At 46.0% G+C, this 20,161-nt stretch overlaps 1 protein-coding gene across 2 annotated transcripts in view; it reads left to right on the forward strand.

Moving 5' to 3' along the window:
- The window catches only part of DNAH3 (dynein axonemal heavy chain 3), a 118,243-nt gene that overhangs the window by 45,208 nt on the left and 52,874 nt on the right, over nt 1-20,161 (forward strand). For both annotated transcript variants that reach the window (XM_029058240.1, XM_029058241.1), the window contains exons 21-32: nt 752-868; nt 3,704-3,883; nt 6,600-6,736; nt 7,638-7,839; nt 9,503-9,595; nt 10,519-10,629; nt 13,167-13,281; nt 13,581-13,779; nt 14,887-14,995; nt 15,536-15,649; nt 16,309-16,485; nt 19,244-19,335. In XM_029058240.1, coding sequence (XP_028914073.1) covers nt 752-868; nt 3,704-3,883; nt 6,600-6,736; nt 7,638-7,839; nt 9,503-9,595; nt 10,519-10,629; nt 13,167-13,281; nt 13,581-13,779; nt 14,887-14,995; nt 15,536-15,649; nt 16,309-16,485; nt 19,244-19,335 — 1,646 coding nt within the window. The remainder of the gene's footprint in view (nt 1-751; nt 869-3,703; nt 3,884-6,599; nt 6,737-7,637; nt 7,840-9,502; nt 9,596-10,518; nt 10,630-13,166; nt 13,282-13,580; nt 13,780-14,886; nt 14,996-15,535; nt 15,650-16,308; nt 16,486-19,243; nt 19,336-20,161) is intronic.

The following is a 20,161-nucleotide window of genomic DNA, read 5'->3' on the forward strand; positions in this document are numbered from 1 at the left end:
TATGATAAGTTCCAGGACCAAGGTGGTGGCCATTTGGGTAGAGTGGGAAGGGTGGATCCCGGAAGTGTTGAGGAGGAAGAATCGACAGAATATCATGGCAGACAATGTGGGAGTTGAAAGAGAGGGTAGGAGTCCAGGATAACGCTGAGATTGCAGACTTTGGAGTCAGGGAGGAAGGTGGTGGTGTCAGCTGTGTTGGGATGGTTAATTGTAAGAGAGGAATTGTTTGGGTGGGAAGATGTGAAATTCATTGTTGGATATGTTGAGTTGTGAAGTGCTGGTGGGACATCCAGGTAGAAATGTCATGGAGGCAGGAGGAAATTCAAGATAACTTTCTCGCCAGATGGGGCTCCAACACCTTCCATTTTGATTATATGAGTTTTTTAAATTATCTTCACCATTTCCCTCCTCCATTAGTCCTCTAGTCATCGAGTTGCTATATATATATATATATAGAATACATGTGCATATCTGCGTGAATGATAATAAACCCATACAGTCATATTGGTACTGTTAGGAAATACCATATTCTTTTGTGGGAAAAGGGTGGAAAAATAAACTACTTGGGAGTATTTCTAAGTAAGAAGTTCAAAGCTCAGGAAGAGAGCCCATCTTGGAGGTCACGTCAATTCGGCGCCCTAGAAACTGGCTCTCTCACCATTAAGGTGGAATCCTAAGAGTTTGTAATGTTTAAAAATGGTGCAGGGAATTCAGCACTTGTGGATTTTGACCCAGGAATTTGTATTTGCAGGACACGAGCATCCTGTCTGCAATTGATGACATCCAGGTCCTGCTTGATGACCACATTGTTAAGACACAGACTATGTGTGGGTCCCCATTCGTCAAACCAATAGAAGCAGAGTGCAGGGTAAGTGGGAATGGGTTTGATTGTTTCTGAGCGAGTCAGGTTCTTCCACCTTATTTCCTTTTAGGAGCCCAGCCATCCTTGACTCCAATGGTAATAATAGTAATGATTATGGTATTTGTTAAGCACTTCATTCATTCAATCAATCATATTTATTGAGCACTTACTGTGTGCAGAGCAATGTACTGAGCGCTTGGAATGTACCATTCAGCAGCAGATACAGACAATCCCTGCCCAACAATGGGCTCACAGTCTAAAAGGGGGAGACAGATGACAAAACAAAACAAGTAGTCAGGCATCAGTACCATCAAAATAGTTCAATAGAATCATAGATATATACACATCATTAATAAAAGAGAGTAATAAATAATATATACAAATAAACACAAGTGCTGTAGGGAGGGGAAGGAGGAAGAGCAGAGGTAGAGAGTAGGGGGAATGGGGAGGGGAGGAGGGGTGGAGAGAAAGAGAGGTCTCAGTTTTTGAAGTCCTCCTGAAAGAGGTGAGCTCTCAGTAGGGCTTTGAAGAGGGGAAGAGAGTTTGGCGGATGTGAGATGCCAGGCACTGTACTAAATGCTAAGGTGGATACAAGCACCTCAGGTTGGGCACAGGAGCTGTCCCACATAAGGCTCACAGTCTTAAACCCCATTGTCCAGTTGAGGTAACTGAGGCCCAGAGAAGTGAAGTCACTTGCCCAAGGCCCCACAGCAGACAAGTGGTGGAGGCAGAATTAGAACCCATGACCTTCTATGTCCCAGGCCTATTCTCTATTACACTATGCCATGCTGCTTCCCTGTGGAACTAGAGCTAAGCACCTGGTAAAAAGGGTCTTTGACTGGACTTTGAAAGCAGGGACTGGCAGACCTGAAGATTAGGGTTTAAGCAGCTTGGGTAATTAATTTTCCAGAATCATTTGGCCACAAAGATTCCACCTGGTGCCCCAGAATTGCATTGCCCAGCCCTGTTGCCCTCATGCCCCACTCCTGGCTATCTCCACTTTCTCCTGCTCCTCACTGCTCCTCGTGCTCAGCTTGTTTCGTTGACAGATTCGTGCCACTTGGCTCAGGGTCTACAAACATTTGCCTGCAGCAACCCTGCCCTGAATCCTCCCCCAGACTTAGTCCTATGAAAAATCTGACAGAAAAGAGAGGGAAAGGCAATTCAACTTCTCATTAATAATTATGTAATTTGTTAAGTGCTTACTATGTGCCAAACACTGTTCTAAACACTAGGATAAATACAAGCTAATCAGGTTGGACACAGTCCCTGCCCCACGTGGGGCTCACAGTCTTAATCCCTACTTTACAGAAGAGGTAAGTAAGCCATAGAGAAGTGAAGTGACTTACCCAAGGTCACACAGCAGACAAGTGGCAGAGCTGAGATTAGAACCCATGACCTTCTGACTCTCACACTATTGCGCTATCCACTAGGCCATGCTGCTTCATTAGGCCTGTTGCCTGATTTTTTTTAGGCCCGGGGCACAGGGTCCATTAGATTTGTTTATTTTCAAGGCCAGATTCAGTAAAATGGGTTTTAAATGCCTAGTCATTCTCTTACTTAGATTCTGAGCCCCATGTGGGACAGGGACTGTGTCCAACCTGATTATCTTGTATCTGTCCCAGCCCTTAGTACAAACAGTAAACACTGCTGTTATTGTTAAGTTATTGTCTTTTAAGTGCCCGACAGACAAGTGCATCAGGCGGCAGTGGAGAGGGCATGACAGCTCTGCTGAGAAGGAACTGAGAGCCTAGAAGAAGGGTTGGCCTCTGGCCTTTTATGCCCACATATGCAACATGGCAGAGTGGCCTTCTTTATTCTCTCCAGCCAAAGTTCAGTTTTCAGTGCTTTCCTTCCATACAGACAGTGCAAAACGTGGTCCACAGGCGACAATTTGCCCGGCACGTCTCCAAGGCTATCGAGGAAGGCTTCTTTAATAGTTTCTATGTCTGTCACTACCATGGTGGGCAAATCCAGCTAGGCTAGACCTGAGAGAAGGCATCACCAACTCCTAAAAGGCCCAGAAATTTTCAGTGACTTAGGAAGAGATGGCAAGTGAGAGAAAAATAATCCAACTCTGTCGTATTGGCCTATCCCAAACGCTTAGTACAGTGTTCCCCCGACAGAACTTATGGACATATCCAGAACTTGGTTATTTGTATTAATGTCCGTCCCCCCTTCTAGACCGTAACCTCGTGTGGGCAAGGAATGGGTCTCCCAACTCTAATATTCCACCCTTCCAAATCTTTAGTACAGTGCTCCCCGCTGCACTTAGGTACAGTTCTGTAACTTGGTTATTTTTAGTAATATCTGTCTCTCCCTCTAGTCTGCAAAGTCACTGTTGGGAGGAAGCGTTCTACCAACTCTGTTATACAGTACTCTCCCAAGCGCTTTAGTATAGTGCTCTGCACACACTAAGCCTCAGTAAATGCAACTGTTTGAATGATTGTTCAGTAGAGACCCTTGATTGATTGATTTGACTCTTTAGGTACCAGAATCAAAATGGTGGCTCCTGTGGATGTCTGAGGATGATAAGATCCTGGTGAGGGGCCAGATTAAGGTGACAGTAGGTTCGGGGCAGAGAGTTCGACTGCCTCGAGGGCAGAGTTCTCCCTCTTGGGTCCCTCCCTCTGCATGCATGCTCCTCTCCCCAATACAGCATGGGCGATTTTTAATGAAGAGATAGATACATGCTGTCAAAATGGCTGCCGAGCCTCCCTGCCATCCTCCCAGGAACAATGGGCCTGTAGCCCCTTTCTCAGTCATCTTTTCTGCCCCTTCTATGGGCCGGTTACTTACAAAGTGGGTTGGTGACCCGGATGCTTCAAATTCCATTCACAGAAATGGGAAGAAAAGCTCATTGAGATGCAGGATATCTTGGATGCCTGGCTGAAGTGCCAGGCTACTTGGCTGTACCTGGAACCCATCTTCAGCTCCGAGGACATTATAGCACAAATGCCCGAAGAGGGCAGGAAATTTGGAATCGTGGACAGTTACTGGAAGAATATCATGACTCAAGCGGTAAGCACCAGCCCTAGTGGAACCAGGGAGTGGGAATGGGATATGAAATGCTGCAGGTGACTTGCCTGTGTGCATTTACCCATAATAGCTCTGACTGGAAGCTTGCTCAAGCATCATGTAGTCGGGGCACATGATGATGGCCTAGCACAGTGGGAATTTTTGAGAAAAATGCACTTTTGTTTTGAGAATAGAAAGGATTTGCTGCCTGTACGCCTCAAACACACAACTAAAGAAGGATGCTCTACATTCTTCCTGGGTGGTATTGAAGAATAAAGATGGCAACTATCTGCCTGGGACAGTTTAAGCACAGGACTTGGAAGGCACATCTAGTGCAGTCAGTCAGTCGTATTTATTGAGTGCTTACTGTGCACAGAACATTGTACTAAGTGCTTGTAAAGTATAACAATAAACAGACACATTCCCTGCCCACAGTGATTTCACTGCCTAGACTGCAGTCAGTCAATCAGTCAGTCATATTTATTAAGTGCTTTTTGTGTGCAGAACACTGTACTAAGCATTTGGGAGAGTACATAACAACAAACAGACGTTCCCTGCTCACAACGAGCGTACAGTCTAGTCCAGTGCTAAAACTTACAGTTTTCCCTCTCCATGGATGCGTGTTCATGATCGTGTCACCGTGCATCTTAGAAATATCTGCGTCGCACTTGGATTTGCAACCTTTATTCACCCCACCCTCAACCCCACAGTACTTACTTACATATCCATAATTTATTTATATCAGTGTCTGTCTCCCCCTCTAGACTGTAAACGTCTTGTGGGCAGGGAAAGTTGTCTACCAAATCTGTTGTTTTGTACTCTCCCAAGCACTTAGCACAGTGCTCTGTACTGAGTAAGTGCTCAATAAATGCAATTGATTGAAACATTGAGATTCTGCCAAAAGTACCCCCAGAGGCCAGTGGGCAGAAATCCTGGGTTTCTGGTGTTGTCCAGAGGATAGAAATATAAAAATATTACTTCTCTAGCTGACCTCTCTAGCCTGATGAGTTGAGGATTTCTGTGAGGTTCTGAGTTCCATCTCTGCCTTTGACCATGTGGCCGATGGCAGAGATGAAGACATCTCTGGTGGCTTTGGGAAGGGCCTGCTATGAAAGAGAATGATATTTCACCAGAGAATTACCACTCACACCCCACAGAACTAGACCAAGAGTTGGCAACTGAAAATTAGTTATTCCGAACCACAAGGGACCCAGGGAATAGAGGTAGGGCCTGGGCTGGGGGCTCTGAAGAAATTACTCGCAGTCACTTTAACATCTTCCTCTCTTCAGAAAGTCTTCTGGGAGCAGTGCTAAATTCATACTAGTAGAGGTTCCGAGGCACTGAATAATGGCATCTTTATCATCTCCCTGGTGCCTGAATTGATCATCTTCTGTGCAGAATATTCAAACTGGGGCAGGTGGGAAGACAGGTTTGATAGCAGAACCATTGCTCCCAAAACTGGCAGTCTTCTTTTCAGCTCTATAGGGTCCCAGCTGGGTGCACCCACCCACCTTGGGGATGCTGAGACTGTCCAGAGGTTCCATGTCGCTTCCCACAAATTTCCGAGCTGAACCTTGGCAAGCCCTAATGAACTTAAGCCCTGAACATTAAGCCCTGATGGTGAGCCTTGTGGTCTGGAGGTGGTTCTAGAAAAGATGCACATTGGTGTCACAGAGCAGACCTCCATAGGTGCCAAGGGAAAAGTACCACATAGGTGCTTAGGGACAGTCCCACATAGGTGCTATTCAGTAGGCCTACATACATGCCTGTGGACAGGCTCACGAAGATAACGTTGAAAGGAAGGTTCATTCTGATGCGTCTCCCTCTGTGGTGCGTCAATCAGAGACTTGATCAAAAAGCCCTTTGGGTTTACCATAGAAACAGGAGACCCCTAGAATCCAGTTGATAACAAGGCTTCCTTAGGGAAGGCTTGAGGAAAAGAGGGCTTAGGCCCTCCTTGTCTCTACTCCCATTCCCTTCTGCGTCACCCTGACTTGTTCCCTTTATTCATCCCCCCACCCAGCCCCATTGCACTTATGTACATATCTGTCATTTATTTATGTATTTATATTACTATCTGTCTCCCTCTCTAGACTGTGGGCAGGGAATGTGTCTGTTTATTGTTCTAATATACTCTTGCAAGTGCTTAGTACAGTGCTCTGCACACCGTAAATACTCAATAAATGCGATTGAGTGGAATGAATGAAAAAGAAGGAAACAAAGATATTTCTTTATGGGCTTGTGTTAGTGAGCATGTTAAGGGCATCATTAATGGAACTTTCTGCAGTCTGGGGTCCAATCGTTGATATCCCAGAGTGGAAGAGGCCTCTCTTGCCAAATTACTGCTTTCTTCTTCAACCAGTCCAATCTCTTACCTTCTTGGTAATGTGAAGATTCCCACTGCCTCTTCCTGCCTGCCTCAGCAGGAAGGCTACAGTGTTTGTACTAATAAATATGATGGACTGAATGAATGAATGGCATAGCTTTCTGTCTCCATCGTGTTATTGCCCACAGCGAGCTATGCACTCCATGAAGATGAGGCCCTGTAAGCCAGGCTTGGAACACGGAAGGAGAAGTGGGGGGGGGAATAGGTGAGAGGGAACCTCTCAAATGCCCCAGATTCCCCTTCCAAATGGAAAGAAAGGTAAAGGTGCAGAGTAGTGATGGAGCCAGGAGAGTCAGAAAGTGCAAATCTCCTGTCCCACTCTCTTCTCCAAAGGTAAAGGACACCAGAGTGCTTGTAGCTACTGAACAGTCACGGATGCTGGAGAAACTCCATGAAGCCAATTTTCTGTTGGAAGAAATCCAGAAGGGGCTGAATGATTACTTGGAGAAGAAAAGATTGTTCTTCCCAAGGTAAATCCTGGGGGCTACTGAACCTTTTCCGGGTTGGTTGCTTAAGGCAATGTGGGATAAACTGCCCCTTGCCAGCTGCTCACTGCTATCTTGTGATGCCTGGCCCTCTGCCCCCATTTGGCAGTTCTCTGGCCATTCCATCGTGGCTCATGGGGGAGTCTGAGGCCCAGGCAGTGCCCTGAGAGGACAGATTGTATCCCTATCTCTCCGAGAGCCCTTGGTCTCCACATTCAAGGCATTTTAGTTCCAGAAATGTCTCTGTGGCAGGAAGGAGGGAAAAGTGAATTTCTTCAGTCAATCAATTACTCAATTGTATTGTTCGATCAGTAGCACTTATTGAGCATCTCATGGGTGCAGAGTTCTGTTCCGGCAGTGGTGGTCTTCAGGGTTTCTCCTCTGTACCGGTTAGCTTTGCTTCCCCAGTTTGCCATGGATGTTGCTCAGAAGTCACTGCTGTGGCCTCCCACCTTCAGCCCTGGAGGTGATGCCAACTTCTGGACTCAAATGTGTATGAGGCTCTTAGCGGCCGGTCACCTGCCCCTGTTCTACCTACAGCCAGGCCATATGGGGTGAAAAGTTAATGTCGATTGCTACCAATTAATTCATTTAATTGCATGCAACTCCTGTTCTTGCAAAAAGGGGGGAAACAGATCACTTTGCTGTAAGCTCACTGTGGACAGAGATTGTGTCTCCCAATTCTGTTGTATTATATTCTCCCAAACGTTTAGCACAGTGCCCCACACTCAGGAAGTGCTCATTAAATATGATCGATTCATTGAATTTGCTTTCACGACCCACTTTTGTAATGTAAAAGTCTACAAGTTCTCTCCAGGTTTCCTATTTGATCACATGGTTCCTTGAAAGGGGATTCTGCCTGGCTTCTGTTTTTGGTTTTGAACAGGTTCTTTTTCTTGTCGAACGACGAGCTGCTGGAGATTTTGTCAGAAACCAAGGACCCTCTCCGCGTCCAGCCTCACTTAAAGAAGTGCTTCGAGGGCATCGCCAAGCTCGAGTTCACAAATGAGCTGGAAATTGTGGGCATGATCAGCTCTGAGAAGGAAATGGTTCCTTTCACCAACAAAATCTACCCTGCTGAAGCTAAAGTAACACTTTTTCAACTTGTATCAGCAGGCTAGGCTACAAATGAAAGGCGGTTTTAAGTGGTCGGGTGACTGAGTTATGCTTGAGAAAGAGCTTTACCCGCAGCTCTATGCCTGGGGCCAGTAACGATTAGTGGCAGGACAGGCAAATAGCATTTTTATTTATTTATTTATTCCTTTCTCTGTCGGTCAGTTGGGTGGTCTGAAAGGAGGACAAGCTGGGAGAGTAGCTTTAGCGGGCTGCTAGAAATTTTGCCTTCTGCACAAGACTGTCAGACCCTCAGTTGAGTGACCGTTCGGCATTCTACATTTAGGGAAGAGACTTAAGGCAATGAAGATGATATGATTAGGGAATTGACTCTATCACCCCACCGTTACCCTGAAACTGAATTGTAGAGTGCATGGACAAGGCCAGAGAATGGGACTGGGTATCAGAGGACATTGGTTCTAGTCCCGGCTATGTCTGCTGTGTGACTTTACTTCTTTACACTTTACTTCTCCAGGCCTCAGTTACCTCAGTAAAATGGGGATTAAGACTGTGAGCCCCATCTGGGATGGGACCGTGTCCAACCTGATTATCTCTTATCTACCCCAGTGCTTAGAACAGTGCTTGGCACATAGTAAGCGCTTAACAAATATCACAATTATTATTATTGTTAGGACAGCAGTATCTCCTCTTGTCCCTTCCTGCCCTTACTCCTCTGCTAAGGAGCTCCTGAGGCAGACTTAGTGCAGCCTCAGCCAAGTCTTCGACGTATCGGGGTTGGTGGTGCTTGGGCTAATTGTTGAAATGTGTTGAGAACGTACTGAAATGGTGATCAAAATGAGATTTAACCCACACAGTCTTTCTCCGGGAAGAATGTACTTCTTTCTTGGTCTCCCCATTTTACAATGGAATAATGCTTCCGTGTGCTTAGAATGCTCTTCACATGGGCTTGTGACCCTCTGTTTACATGTCCTGAATCCCACAAATTCCCTCTCCCCCATCGTAGAAGTTATAAGCAACTGCATTTCTACTTTAGAAGCATCTCTAATCATTCTCTAGACTGTAAGCTCCTTCTAGGCAGGGCACATGTCTATCAACTCTCTTATACTGTGTTCTCCTAAGTGCTTAATAGAGTGCTCTGCATCTAGTAAGCACTTAATAAATGCAAATGATTGATTCACAATAAGACATTCAGCTTAAACAAAGCCTGCTTCCCCTTCTCACAATCTGAGTTCAGCTGGAATGTCAAAGAAGCCGTTTCCTATTAGGGGGAACCCAAGACAGGCAAGTTTGAACTAAGAGCATTTTTCTTGAGCAGACTTTTTATTTTCTTTACTTTTGCACTGCTTGGATGTGAGTGGACTGGTTCTCTCTGAGGCTCTGATCCTCATTTGTATTGAAGTTTTTAGGAAGTTAATGATCCTGGCCTGGTAGTCAGCACAGACATTTTCCTCAGAAGTGAATATTTGTCACCAAGTCAGCATTACCTTTTTGCTTCAAGATCATGTGCTTAAAGAGAGAACAAGCAGGCCCTTTGAGGACATAAATAGAGCCAAGAAATAGTAGCTGCAGGGGGTGAAAATGCTGGTTTTCTGACTCCAGGTCTAAAGATGTTCTAAAGTTTGACTGGAGTGTTTTCAGCTGTGACATGGCTTGCTGTCGGTATTTCTTGTTCTGTAGGGTATGGTGGAGAAGTGGCTTTTGCAAGTGGAGCAGATGATGCTTGAAAGCATTCGGCATGTGATTAAACTTGGGATTGAAGATTATGCCAAGGTAAAGATGAATGTGAGACCAAGAGACTAGGAGCCGTAAAAGAGGCAGGATAGTCAAAAATGTGCTATAGAAGACTGGGAACTAAGGGAGTCTGAGTTCTAATCATACCACTGTCCTGCTGGTGTTATGGGTCTAGTCCCCTAACCTCTCTGCCAGTTTACTTTCCCTGGATAGCCCATATCAGGGCATTGAGCAGAAAGGTTCACTGATCAAGGTGATTAAGAAGTGCTTCACAAATATAAGCAGTGGGAAAATCACAAATACTGTGGCATTTGTTAAATGATTACTATGTGCCAAGCATTATACCAAACCCTGTGGTAGATTGATTGCAATCAGATCACGGAGCTCACGGACCGAAGGGGAGAGAGAAAGGCTGTTTAATTCCCATTTTGCAGATGAGGAATCTGAGCCATGGAGAAGTCAAGTGATTTGTGCAAGGTCATGTTGCAAGGAAGTGGTAGAGATGGGATTAGAACCTGGGTCTCCTGGCTCCCAGTCCTGTGCTCTAGAGTATGGGTTTGAGAGTCACAAGGTAATGGGTTCTAATTCTGACTCTGCCACTTGTCTGTTGTGTGACCTTGGGCAAGTCACTTCACTTCACGGGTCTCAGTTCCTCATCTACAAAATGGGGATTGAGACTGTAAGCCCCCTGTGGGATAGGGACTGTGTCCACCCTGATATGCTTGTATCCACCCCAGTGCTTAATAAAGTGCCTGCACGTGTGAATCGCTTAACAAATATCCCAATTATTATTATTATTATTAGGCCATGCTGATTAGTGATCTCTCCTCCTAATTTTATGTCTGAATCGGAAATATGCTCCTCATTTGATTGGCTTTCATGGTCCTCACCGGAACTCATTTACCCCTCATTTTGGGAAAATTATTACTCTCTGGCTCACGAGGAGTTTCTGTTTTATCCAGGTTCCTAGGAAAGAGTGGGTTTTGCAGTGGCCTGGACAAGTGGTTATCTGTGTCTCATCCATCTACTGGACCCAGGAAGTGGCTGAAGCAGTTACAGCAAAGACTTTACCAGTGAGGCCTGACATTTTAGTGCTTTTAATCTTTGAATATTGTCCAAGAGATGCTTCTCACCTTTTACCCGCAATTTACAGAAGAGTTCCAATGTTTAGAAATCTGCTCAAGGGTTCCTTTTTTTCCCGCAAAATGTTCCCCAGCTCCACATACACTTCCCTGCATCATTCAGTCCCTGCGTCCTTTCTCAGCTGTCTCCATTCCCTCCTATGTTTTCCCTCATTCCTAGATTTAGCATTTATAGCCAGGTGCTCAGTAACAAATACCTTTCACCTTTCTCTGCCAAATTCCTAGGAGTCTCCCAAAAAAGGCAACCAAAAGGAGAAGTGGAAGTTCTTTAACTAGTCAATCAATCAGTAGTGTTTATTGAACACCTGTGTTCAGAGAATTGGACTAAATGCTCGGGAGACTACCATAGAAGTAGAAGGCACAATCTAATGGGGGAAACAGATACAAAATATTGTACAGGTAGGAGGAAGAAGAGAACTAGAAAGATGGATACGTAGATGGGGAAGTGCTTAAATAGTAGAACCTGTTAGTTGATATGTGCAGACATGCTTTGCTAATGAGTGGTTGAGGATGCATAAATGCTGAGGGGGGCCCTAAAGTGTTTGGGTGGTGATTGGGAGACTCATAACCTGGAGAGAAGAAAAAAAAAAGAGAAGAGATGTGTTCTGGTGGGTCTGAATGGGGAAGAGATTTCAGGCAGGGAGCAAAGAGTTGGAGGAAGGAAAGTCAAGAATGAGTCAGAGTGAGTAGATTTGCATGGCAGGAATGAGAAGCTGGGAAGTATTCATTCATTCATTCAATAGTATTTATTGAGCACTTACTATGTGCACAGCACTGTACTCAGCGCTTGGAATGTACAATTCGGCAACAGACAGAGACAGAGAACTGATAAGTAAGAGGGAGCAAGCTGAAAGAGTGCCTTAAAGCCAATGTCTTGGAGTTTCTGTTTGGTGTGAAGAGGAATGGGTAACTCTTGAAGATTCTAAGTGGGGTGACTTATGACAGTGCACTGCATTTAGTAAGCACTCAATAGATATCACCGATTGATTATATAGAATGATGTTTTAGAATAGTGATCTCAGCAGCAAAGTAAAGATTGGACCAGAGAGGGTAGAAACTAGAAGGAGGGAGACCAGTACTGCTTGATTTCTTTTGGCCCAGAACATATGGACATGTGCTTACTTGCCCAGCTCCCTTTAAGTGGCAGTGAAATTGGACTCTCCACTATCAGAAGGGTCTATTTTGGTCTTCTTTTCTAATGTAAGGAAAATTCTTTTAAACTGATTAATTCAGTGAAAGAAACTGGTTTTAGAGAATTGTCTGATGGGTCCTCTATCATTGACTCACTGGGTTTCCAAGTTGAATTATTTGACCATACTGTACCTCATCTACTGTTCCCTCTTCCTAGAGACCAGGGATAAGAGTGGGATTGAATTGGGTGTGATGTATGCTTTGGGCTTCCCAGAGAGGGGAAGCCAGCTGAGCTCCATTTGAACCAGTGCCTACTGTGTGCAGAAATTGCCTTAGGTGTTGTGGGCTGTTCTGGAAAATGAATAATATTCAGTCCCTGCCTTAGAGGAGTTTTCAGTCTAGTAGGGAGCTCAGAGCCAACTCAAACCCACCAAAGAAAGCAGAAGTAGGATAGATTTAGGTAGGGATAACTCCAGGTATGTAATGGTCTTGGGCAGAGCATTCTCCAGCTTCTGGGTTCAGACTGGAGCTGTTTTAGAAAGGGATGGAGAGGAAGGAGTGATTTAATGAGGAGAACAAGTGCAGTCGTTGCCTTCTGCAGACCTCTTCCCTCTCTTTCCCTCCACCTTCTAGACTGGGAGCTCGTTGTGGGCAGGCAATGTGTCTGTTTGTTGTTATATTGTACTCTCCCAAGTGCTTAGTACAATGATTTGCACACAGTAAGTGCTCAATAAATATGATTGAATGAATGTACGATTAAATGAATGAACCTTCTCCCAAGCTGAGCTGGGGCCTCCTACTTCTGGGGTCTGCTTTAATAATAATAATGATTATGATATTTGTTAAGTGCTTACTATGTGCCAAGCACTGTTCTAAGTGCTGGGGTAGATACAAGGATCAAATTGTCCCACTTGGGTCTCACATTTTTAATTCCCATTTTACAGATGAGGTAACTGAGGCACACAGAAGTTAAGTGATTTGCCCAAGGTCACATAGCAGACAAGTGGTGGAGCCAGGATTAGAACCCACGTCCTTTGACGGCCAAGCTCTTTCCACTAAACCACGCTGCTTCTCTGCTTTGACAGCTGGTCTGTACAGAGGTTTCTGGAGAATCTCAAGAGAGGGGAGGAACATGATTTTAACATTCCAGATGGGGAGGAATCACACATAAAACAATTCAGAACCCAGGAATGGGAAGCAGGTTTTCTAGATTAGAGCAGAGAGCATAAACTGGAAGGGAGCAAGAAATGAAGGCAGACCAGTGAGCGGGGCTAGGTGGGAATCCATCATTTACAGAGAAGCAAGGGAGCTCTGTATCTCCTGGATTCTTCTCGCAGGCATTCTTGGAGAAGAACAACCTGCAGATCGCGGAGATTGTTGAGCTGGTGCGGGGAAAGCTGTCCAGCGGTGCTCGGCTCACCCTCGGCGCCCTCACTGTCATCGACGTACACGGTAAGTGGCTGACTTGTGACCTCAGCAGATCGCAGCGGCTGGGATGCTCCAAATCGAAGCCTACCAGCTTAATCCCTGCCTGCAGCAGACCTCAGCTGCTGGAATGATCCAAATCAAAGCCTACCAGCCTAGTCCCCTAAGCCACCTCGGTGCAGAGCGACTGGTCTCCCTCTTGAGAGATGAGAATGGGGATTAGGGTCCTTGATCCATCAAGGAAAGTGACTTTTTGTCGGGGTTTGGGGAACTAACGCCAAACGCGGTTAATGAGAGACGCGACTGCCTGGGGTCTGTCCTGACAGCTCGTGATGTGGTAGCCAAATTGGCCCAGGACCAAGTCTCCGACCTGAGTGACTTCCAGTGGATTTCACAGCTGCGCTACAGCTGGGAGAAGGACGGGGTGGTGGTGCGGATGATCACCACGGAGGCCCTGTATGGCTACGAGTACCTGGGCAACTCCCCCCGGCTAGTGATCACCCCCCTCACAGACCGCTGCTACAGGTAACCTGGGCCTGCTCCTCAGCCCATCTTTTTCTTATTTTGGTACTTGTTAAGCACTTCCTGTGTGTCAGACACTGTCCTAAACGCTGGGATAGATATAAGAGAATCAGGTTGGACACAATTCCTGTCCCACATGGGGCTCGCAGTTTAAGTGGAAAAGAGGAGGATTTAATCCCCATTTTACCCATGAGGTAACTGAGACACAGGAAGCTAAGTCCCTTGCCCAAGGTAACTCGGCAGAGAATAATAATCGTAATTGTATTTAAGCGCTGTGTGCCAAGCACTATATTAAGCGCTGGGTTGGTTAGGTTACAAGATAACCAGGTTCCACATTGACCTCTAAGTAGACCAAGTAGGAAGGAGAACAGATATTAAATCCCCATTTTGCAGATGAGGGAACTGAGGCACAGAGAAGCGAACGTATCCCCGGCAGCTAGTTGGTCGCCGGAAGTGCTGTCGGCTTCTCCAAGGTGTAGAGAGAGCTACTCTGTTTCTTTTGGCCTTCAAGATGTGGCCTCCATCCTGATCTGGGGACTTTTGGGACTCTCCTTTTCCTCCCAGGGCTACAGGGTGAGCCAGACCAGCTCTCACATACACCACAGTTTCAGGTGCCTTGCCTTCCTGCCTCCCCTGCCTCCTTCCCCCGTCCTAGGGCAAAACCCAATCTCATGGGACCGGCCAGGTGTTTAAATGCTCTACTTCCCCTCTCCTCCAACCCCTCTCCTCCAGGATGAATTGATTTTGACTTTAACCCCAGCAAATTACCGTGGTGAAATCTGAATGGATAAAAGGCTGGGTGGCCGGGGGTTCTGGTCAAGCTCGGTTGCCCTTCACATCCCCAGGTGTCTTACACCCATTCACTAGCTCATTCTTACAACTTCTCTTGGAGGCTTGAAGGAGAGTAGAAGGTAGTGGGCCTCTAGCCGAACTGGTTCCAGCTCCCAAGTGACCCAGAATCGGGGACTGGGGGGAGAGCTGAGGATCCCATGGAGGAGGAGAAGGCAAGGATGGTCGAGAGAACAGAGAGCAGGCCAGTTTGGAGATCAGTTCTCCCCTCTCCTGTTCTCCCTCCTTCAGCATGGAGTGAATTGGGCTCTTGTTTTTCAGAACGTTAATGGGTGCCCTGAAACTGAACCTCGGGGGTGCCCCGGAGGGCCCTGCAGGGACAGGCAAGACCGAAACAACCAAAGATCTAGCCAAAGCTCTGGCTAAACAGGTACCAGAAGGATTCATCTCTCCCCTTTGATGTCATTGTCACTTTCAACTTTCTCTTCCTATCCCTTTCCTTGATGATATCTTACCATCACCAAGCTTCTGAAACAAGACCTTGGCCATGCCTTACTAAATCATGACCCATTCCACCCTTCTGCCTCCCGCCCCCTCCCCCCAGCCCTGGACCACAGGCCTGAAGCAGAGAAATGGTTGTAAATTGATTCCTAATCTGAGTAGAACTGAATTGGATCATTAGTATTTCTTGAATACCTACTCTGTGCAGAATATGCTACTAAGTGCTTCGGGAGAGTACAGTGGAAGTGAAAGACGTGATCTCTGCCCTCAAAGGGTTTACAGACTTCTCCCTAATTCCCCTTCATCCCAACTCTGCAGGAGTTTGAAGTCCATCCCCCTTCGCTCAAGTTTATTTTAGAAGTCCACAACTGAGCCCTTTCTCCCTCAGCTGTGAAGACTAAGGCCACATCTTTGCCATAGCCTCAACGTGGCCATGACCCAAAAGTCTCTTTACATTTTCTCCCCATAGTGCGTTGTCTTCAATTGCTCTGATGGATTGGATTACAAAGCCATGGGAAAGTTCTTCAAAGGGCTGGCCCAGTCTGGAGCGTGGTCCTGCTTTGATGAATTCAATAGGATTGAGGTAAGATGGATCCTGGGGTCAGGAAAGAGAGATGACAGGAATCAACATTCTTTCTGTCTTAGTACTGGACAGAACTATCCTTTTTTCATATTTGCCAATTCCCACCCAGGCCAGATGTGATCGTGCTTATTCACATATTTGCTAAGGCCCCAGTTGGACTATTGGCATTTTGTTGCAAACTTGGAGGATTTTTCCATAATATAGTAACCATCCAAGATTGTAATCTTTCTTACTATGTGTTAAACAGTGTTCTAAGCGCTGGGGTAAGTTCAAGTTAATTAGGTCAGACACAATCCCTTTCCAGCATGGGACTCACAGTCTAAGTAGGAGGGATAACAGATATTGAAGCCCCATTTTGCAGTTAAGGAAACTGAGGCACAGAGAAGTCAAGTGGCTTGCCCAAGGTCACACAGCAAGGAACTGACAGAGCCACGATTAGAACCCAGGTCCTCTGACTCCCAAGCCCTTGCTCTTTACACTAGGCCCACGCTGCATCCCATTCTTACCTGGATGATCCAAATGTCCTTTAGGCTTCAAAATGTCATTTTCTGTCTGGAGGATGTGAGTTAGTAGTATCCAGTAAGAAGCGATAAGGCAGGACCGCAGGTAGGGCTTGGATCTGGGAACCCTGAGAGTTCTAAGGAGCTTCTTCATCGTAGGTGGAGGTGCTGTCAGTGGTTGCCCAGCAGATTCTCAGCATCCAGCAGGCCATCATCCGAAAGTTGAAAACCTTCATCTTTGAAGGGACTGAGATCTCTCTGAATCCAACCTGCTCGGTCTTCATCACTATGAATCCTGGGTATGCAGGACGAGCAGAGCTTCCGGATAATCTGAAGGTAAAATGTCAAATCCTCCTGTGAGGCAGCTACCCCGCACGCTGCGCTCCTCTGCCGCCCACCTCCTCACCGTCCCCCGTTCTCGCCTATCCCGCCGTCGACCCCTGGGCCACGTCCTCCCGCGGTCCTGGAACGCCCTCCCTCCTCACCTCCACCAAACTGATTCTCTTCCCCTCTTCAAAACCCTACTTAAAGCTCACCTCCTCCAAGAGGCCTTCCCAGACTGAGCTCCCCTTTTCCCTCTGCTCCCTCTACTCCCCCCCACCCCACCTCTCCGCAGCTAAACCCTTTTCTCCCTCCTTTCCCTCTGCTCCTCCCCCTCTCCCTTCCCATCCCCTCAGCACCGTACTCGTCCACTCAACTGTATGTATATCTTCATTACCCTATTTATTTTGTTAATGAGATGTACATCACTTTGATTCTATTTGCTATTGTTTTAATGAGATGTTCTTCCCCTTGATTCTATTTATTGCTATTGTTCTTGTCTGTCCGTCTCCCCCGACTAGACTGTAAGCCCGTCAAAGGGCAGGGACTGTCTCTATCTGTTACCGATTTGTACATTCCAAGCGCTTAGTACAATGCTCTGCACATAGTAAGCACTCAATAAATACTATTGAATGAATGAATGAATGTGGCAGAATAGCCCTAATAGATTTCCCATGGATTGGGGGTTGTTGTGCTTCAGTTTTCTCATCTGTAAAATGGGAATTCAATTCTTGCTTTGCCTTCCTTAGGCTGTGAGACCCATGTGGGGCAGAAACTGTGTCTGATCTGACGGTATTGTACCTTTCGCAGCACTTAGTTCAGTACCTTCTAGACTGTAAGCTCACTGTGGGCAGGGAACATGTCTGCTAACTCTGTTATAGTGTACTTTCCCAAGCGCTTAGTAGAGTGTTCTGCACACAGGAAATGTCAATAAATTCCACTGATTAATTGCCACATAGTAAGCACTTTACAGATGTCACAGTTGCTGTTATTTTTCTAGGGCTAACCTGTTTGAGTAGATTTTGGTTGGTTTGCAGCCAATCTTGACTTTCTCATCTTAAACCGGCCTATATTGGTAGCTTTTTATAACGCTGTTAGATCTGCAAGAAACAGGGTCTGGTTGGATCTCAAATTTCAAAATTCCCTTGCATAATATTAACAGTTTGAGCCCAGCTATCAATCAGAATCACTGGTAGGACTTGAGATGTAATTATTTCATCCCTGTCCAACACCTGTTTTTTAGATGGGGAAGTAAATCGCCCCGAACACGAACTGTTCCCCAAACCTCCACACCGCCGACCTTTCCCTGTCAGGCAGGAGAACCAGCGTGGCTTAGTGGAAAGAGCACAGGCTTGGGAGTCAGAGGTCGTGGGTTCTAATTCCAGCTCTGCCGCTTATCAGCTGTGTGACTTTGGGCTGGTCACTTAACTTCTCAGTGCCTCAGCTACCTCATCTGTAAAATGGGGATGAAGACTATGAGCCCCAAGGGGGACAACCTGATTACCTTGTATCTATTCCAGCGCTTAGATCAGTGCTTGGCACATAGTAAGTGCTTAACAAATACCATCACTATTATTATTATTAGAACCACCAGCAAGTAATCCTCTCGGGAGATCACATAGCTCCTCACAGTGTGATTTTCCTTTAAACTCCATTCTGTATTCCTGATCCCCTGATGCAAGCTACTACTATACTCAGAGTTGAGGGGTCCCTAGGTCCAAGTTCAGTTAGCGCAGGGCATTGCAGTCCCAAACATTCCCCCTGGTCACATAATTCAGCACATCCAGGTTGAAATTCTTCTGACTAGGATAGGCAATTTATCAATTTTATTTAAAGTGTACTTATTAGACAGTAAGATGGTATCAACACCAATGAGGTAAAATGATAGTTGGGCAAGATAGACAGTTTCCATCATTCATGGGCAACCTCCAGTGGTTGCCCATCCACCTCCACATTAAACAGAAACTCCTTACTATCGGCTTTAAAGCACTCAATCAGCTTTCCCCTTCCTACCTCACCTCACTGATTTTCCTACCCCTGCCCAGCCCACACACTTTGTTCCTCTAGTGATAGCTTGCTCATTGTGCCTCCATCTCATCTATCTTACTGCTGACCTCTTTCCCAAGTCTTCTCTCAAGTCTGAAATTCCCTCCCCCTCCACATATGCCAGATCATCTCTCTCTCCTCACCTTCAAAGCCTTACTAAGGCCTCATCTCCAAGATGCCATTTCTGATTAAGCCTTCTTTTCCCTGACTCCCACTGTCCTCTGCGTCTCCTAAGCACTTGAACTTGTACCTCTTAGGCACTTAATATTCACTTCAGCCTCAAGCCCACAGCATTTATGTACCTATCTATAGTTTATATTAATGTCTTTCTCCCCTCTAGACTGGAAGCTTGCTGTGGACAGGGAACATATCTACCAACTTTGTGTTGTACTCTCCCAAGCTCTTAGTACAGTGGTCTGCACACAGTAAGTTCTCAAAAAATACAATTGATTGGTTCATTTTTTCAATCAATCAATAGCATTTGTTGATTGCTTACTGTCTGCAGTGCAGTGTCCTAGACACTTGGAAGGGTATGATATAGTTGGTAGACTAGATCTTTGCCCGTGAGTTTGCAGGCTCGTGGACCCACACCACATCTTTTCCCCAGTAATGAGTGTTCTTTTCTGAATTGTTCCCCTTCCCCTTTTCCCCCGCTTGGGTCGACCCAGGCTCTGCTTGAATGTTCCCACTGTCTGCTCGTTCTCATTTGCGGGCCATTTTTTCCTAGGCTTTGTTCCGAACTGTTGCCATGATGGTGCCGGATTATGCTTTGATCGGTGAAATCTCCCTGTATTCCATGGGCTTTCTTGACTCTAGAAGGCAAGTTGTATTGATTGTTCCATTCCTGCTGGTTCCGATTGCCCCTGCCACCCACCCCCCTGCAATTCAGAAATGATTTTTTCCCTCCATGAAATTCTATATTCAGCCCTTCTCGTTCTTGACGGTAGTTTCCTCTCCCAGCCTGTAGGCCAGAGGATCAAAGGTCATTCTTACCAAAGTCTGTCTTAGCACTCTAGGCTGCCATCAAGAAGGTAGAAGGTGGACTACAGCTGAGGAAAAATTACTGGGAGAGTGGAAGAAAAACCGTCTATGGTGTCCTTTCTCTTCTTTTCTTTGGCAGCTGGAGTTTTATCTCTAGAGTTCTATGCTCTGTGTCTGGGCTTGTTTAGAAACGTGTGATGAAGTTCACTTTTGCTGGCAGTAAACCCGTTAATGTATCATTTGAAGCCAAGTATGAGTCAGCTCTGCTGGGATTCTAACTTGGAAAAATCAGTAGAAGATGAGCTTTGAGTGCCCTGAGGACCTCTTTATCCTCTATTGCTCAGTGAGAGGGCTTTTGAATAATAGACATTCTCCTGTGGGACAGCAGCACAAACCTAGGAGTCAGGGGACCTGGGTTCTAATTCTGGTTCCACAACTTCTCTATTATGTGACCTTGGACAAGTCACTTAACCTCTATGCCTCAGTTTCCTCGTCTGTAAAATGGAGATTAAAACTATGAGCCCCTTTAGGTCAGGGAGTATGTCCAATCTGATTATCTTGTACCTAGCCCCATGCTTAGAACAGTGTCTGGCACATAGTAAGTGCTTAATAAATGCCATTATTATTATTATTTAGGAGTTGAGGTGCCAGCCCACAGCGGGTT

This window comes from Ornithorhynchus anatinus, chromosome 2 (assembly GCF_004115215.2).
Source record: "Ornithorhynchus anatinus isolate Pmale09 chromosome 2, mOrnAna1.pri.v4, whole genome shotgun sequence".
NCBI classification, from domain to species: Eukaryota; Metazoa; Chordata; class Mammalia; order Monotremata; family Ornithorhynchidae; genus Ornithorhynchus; species Ornithorhynchus anatinus.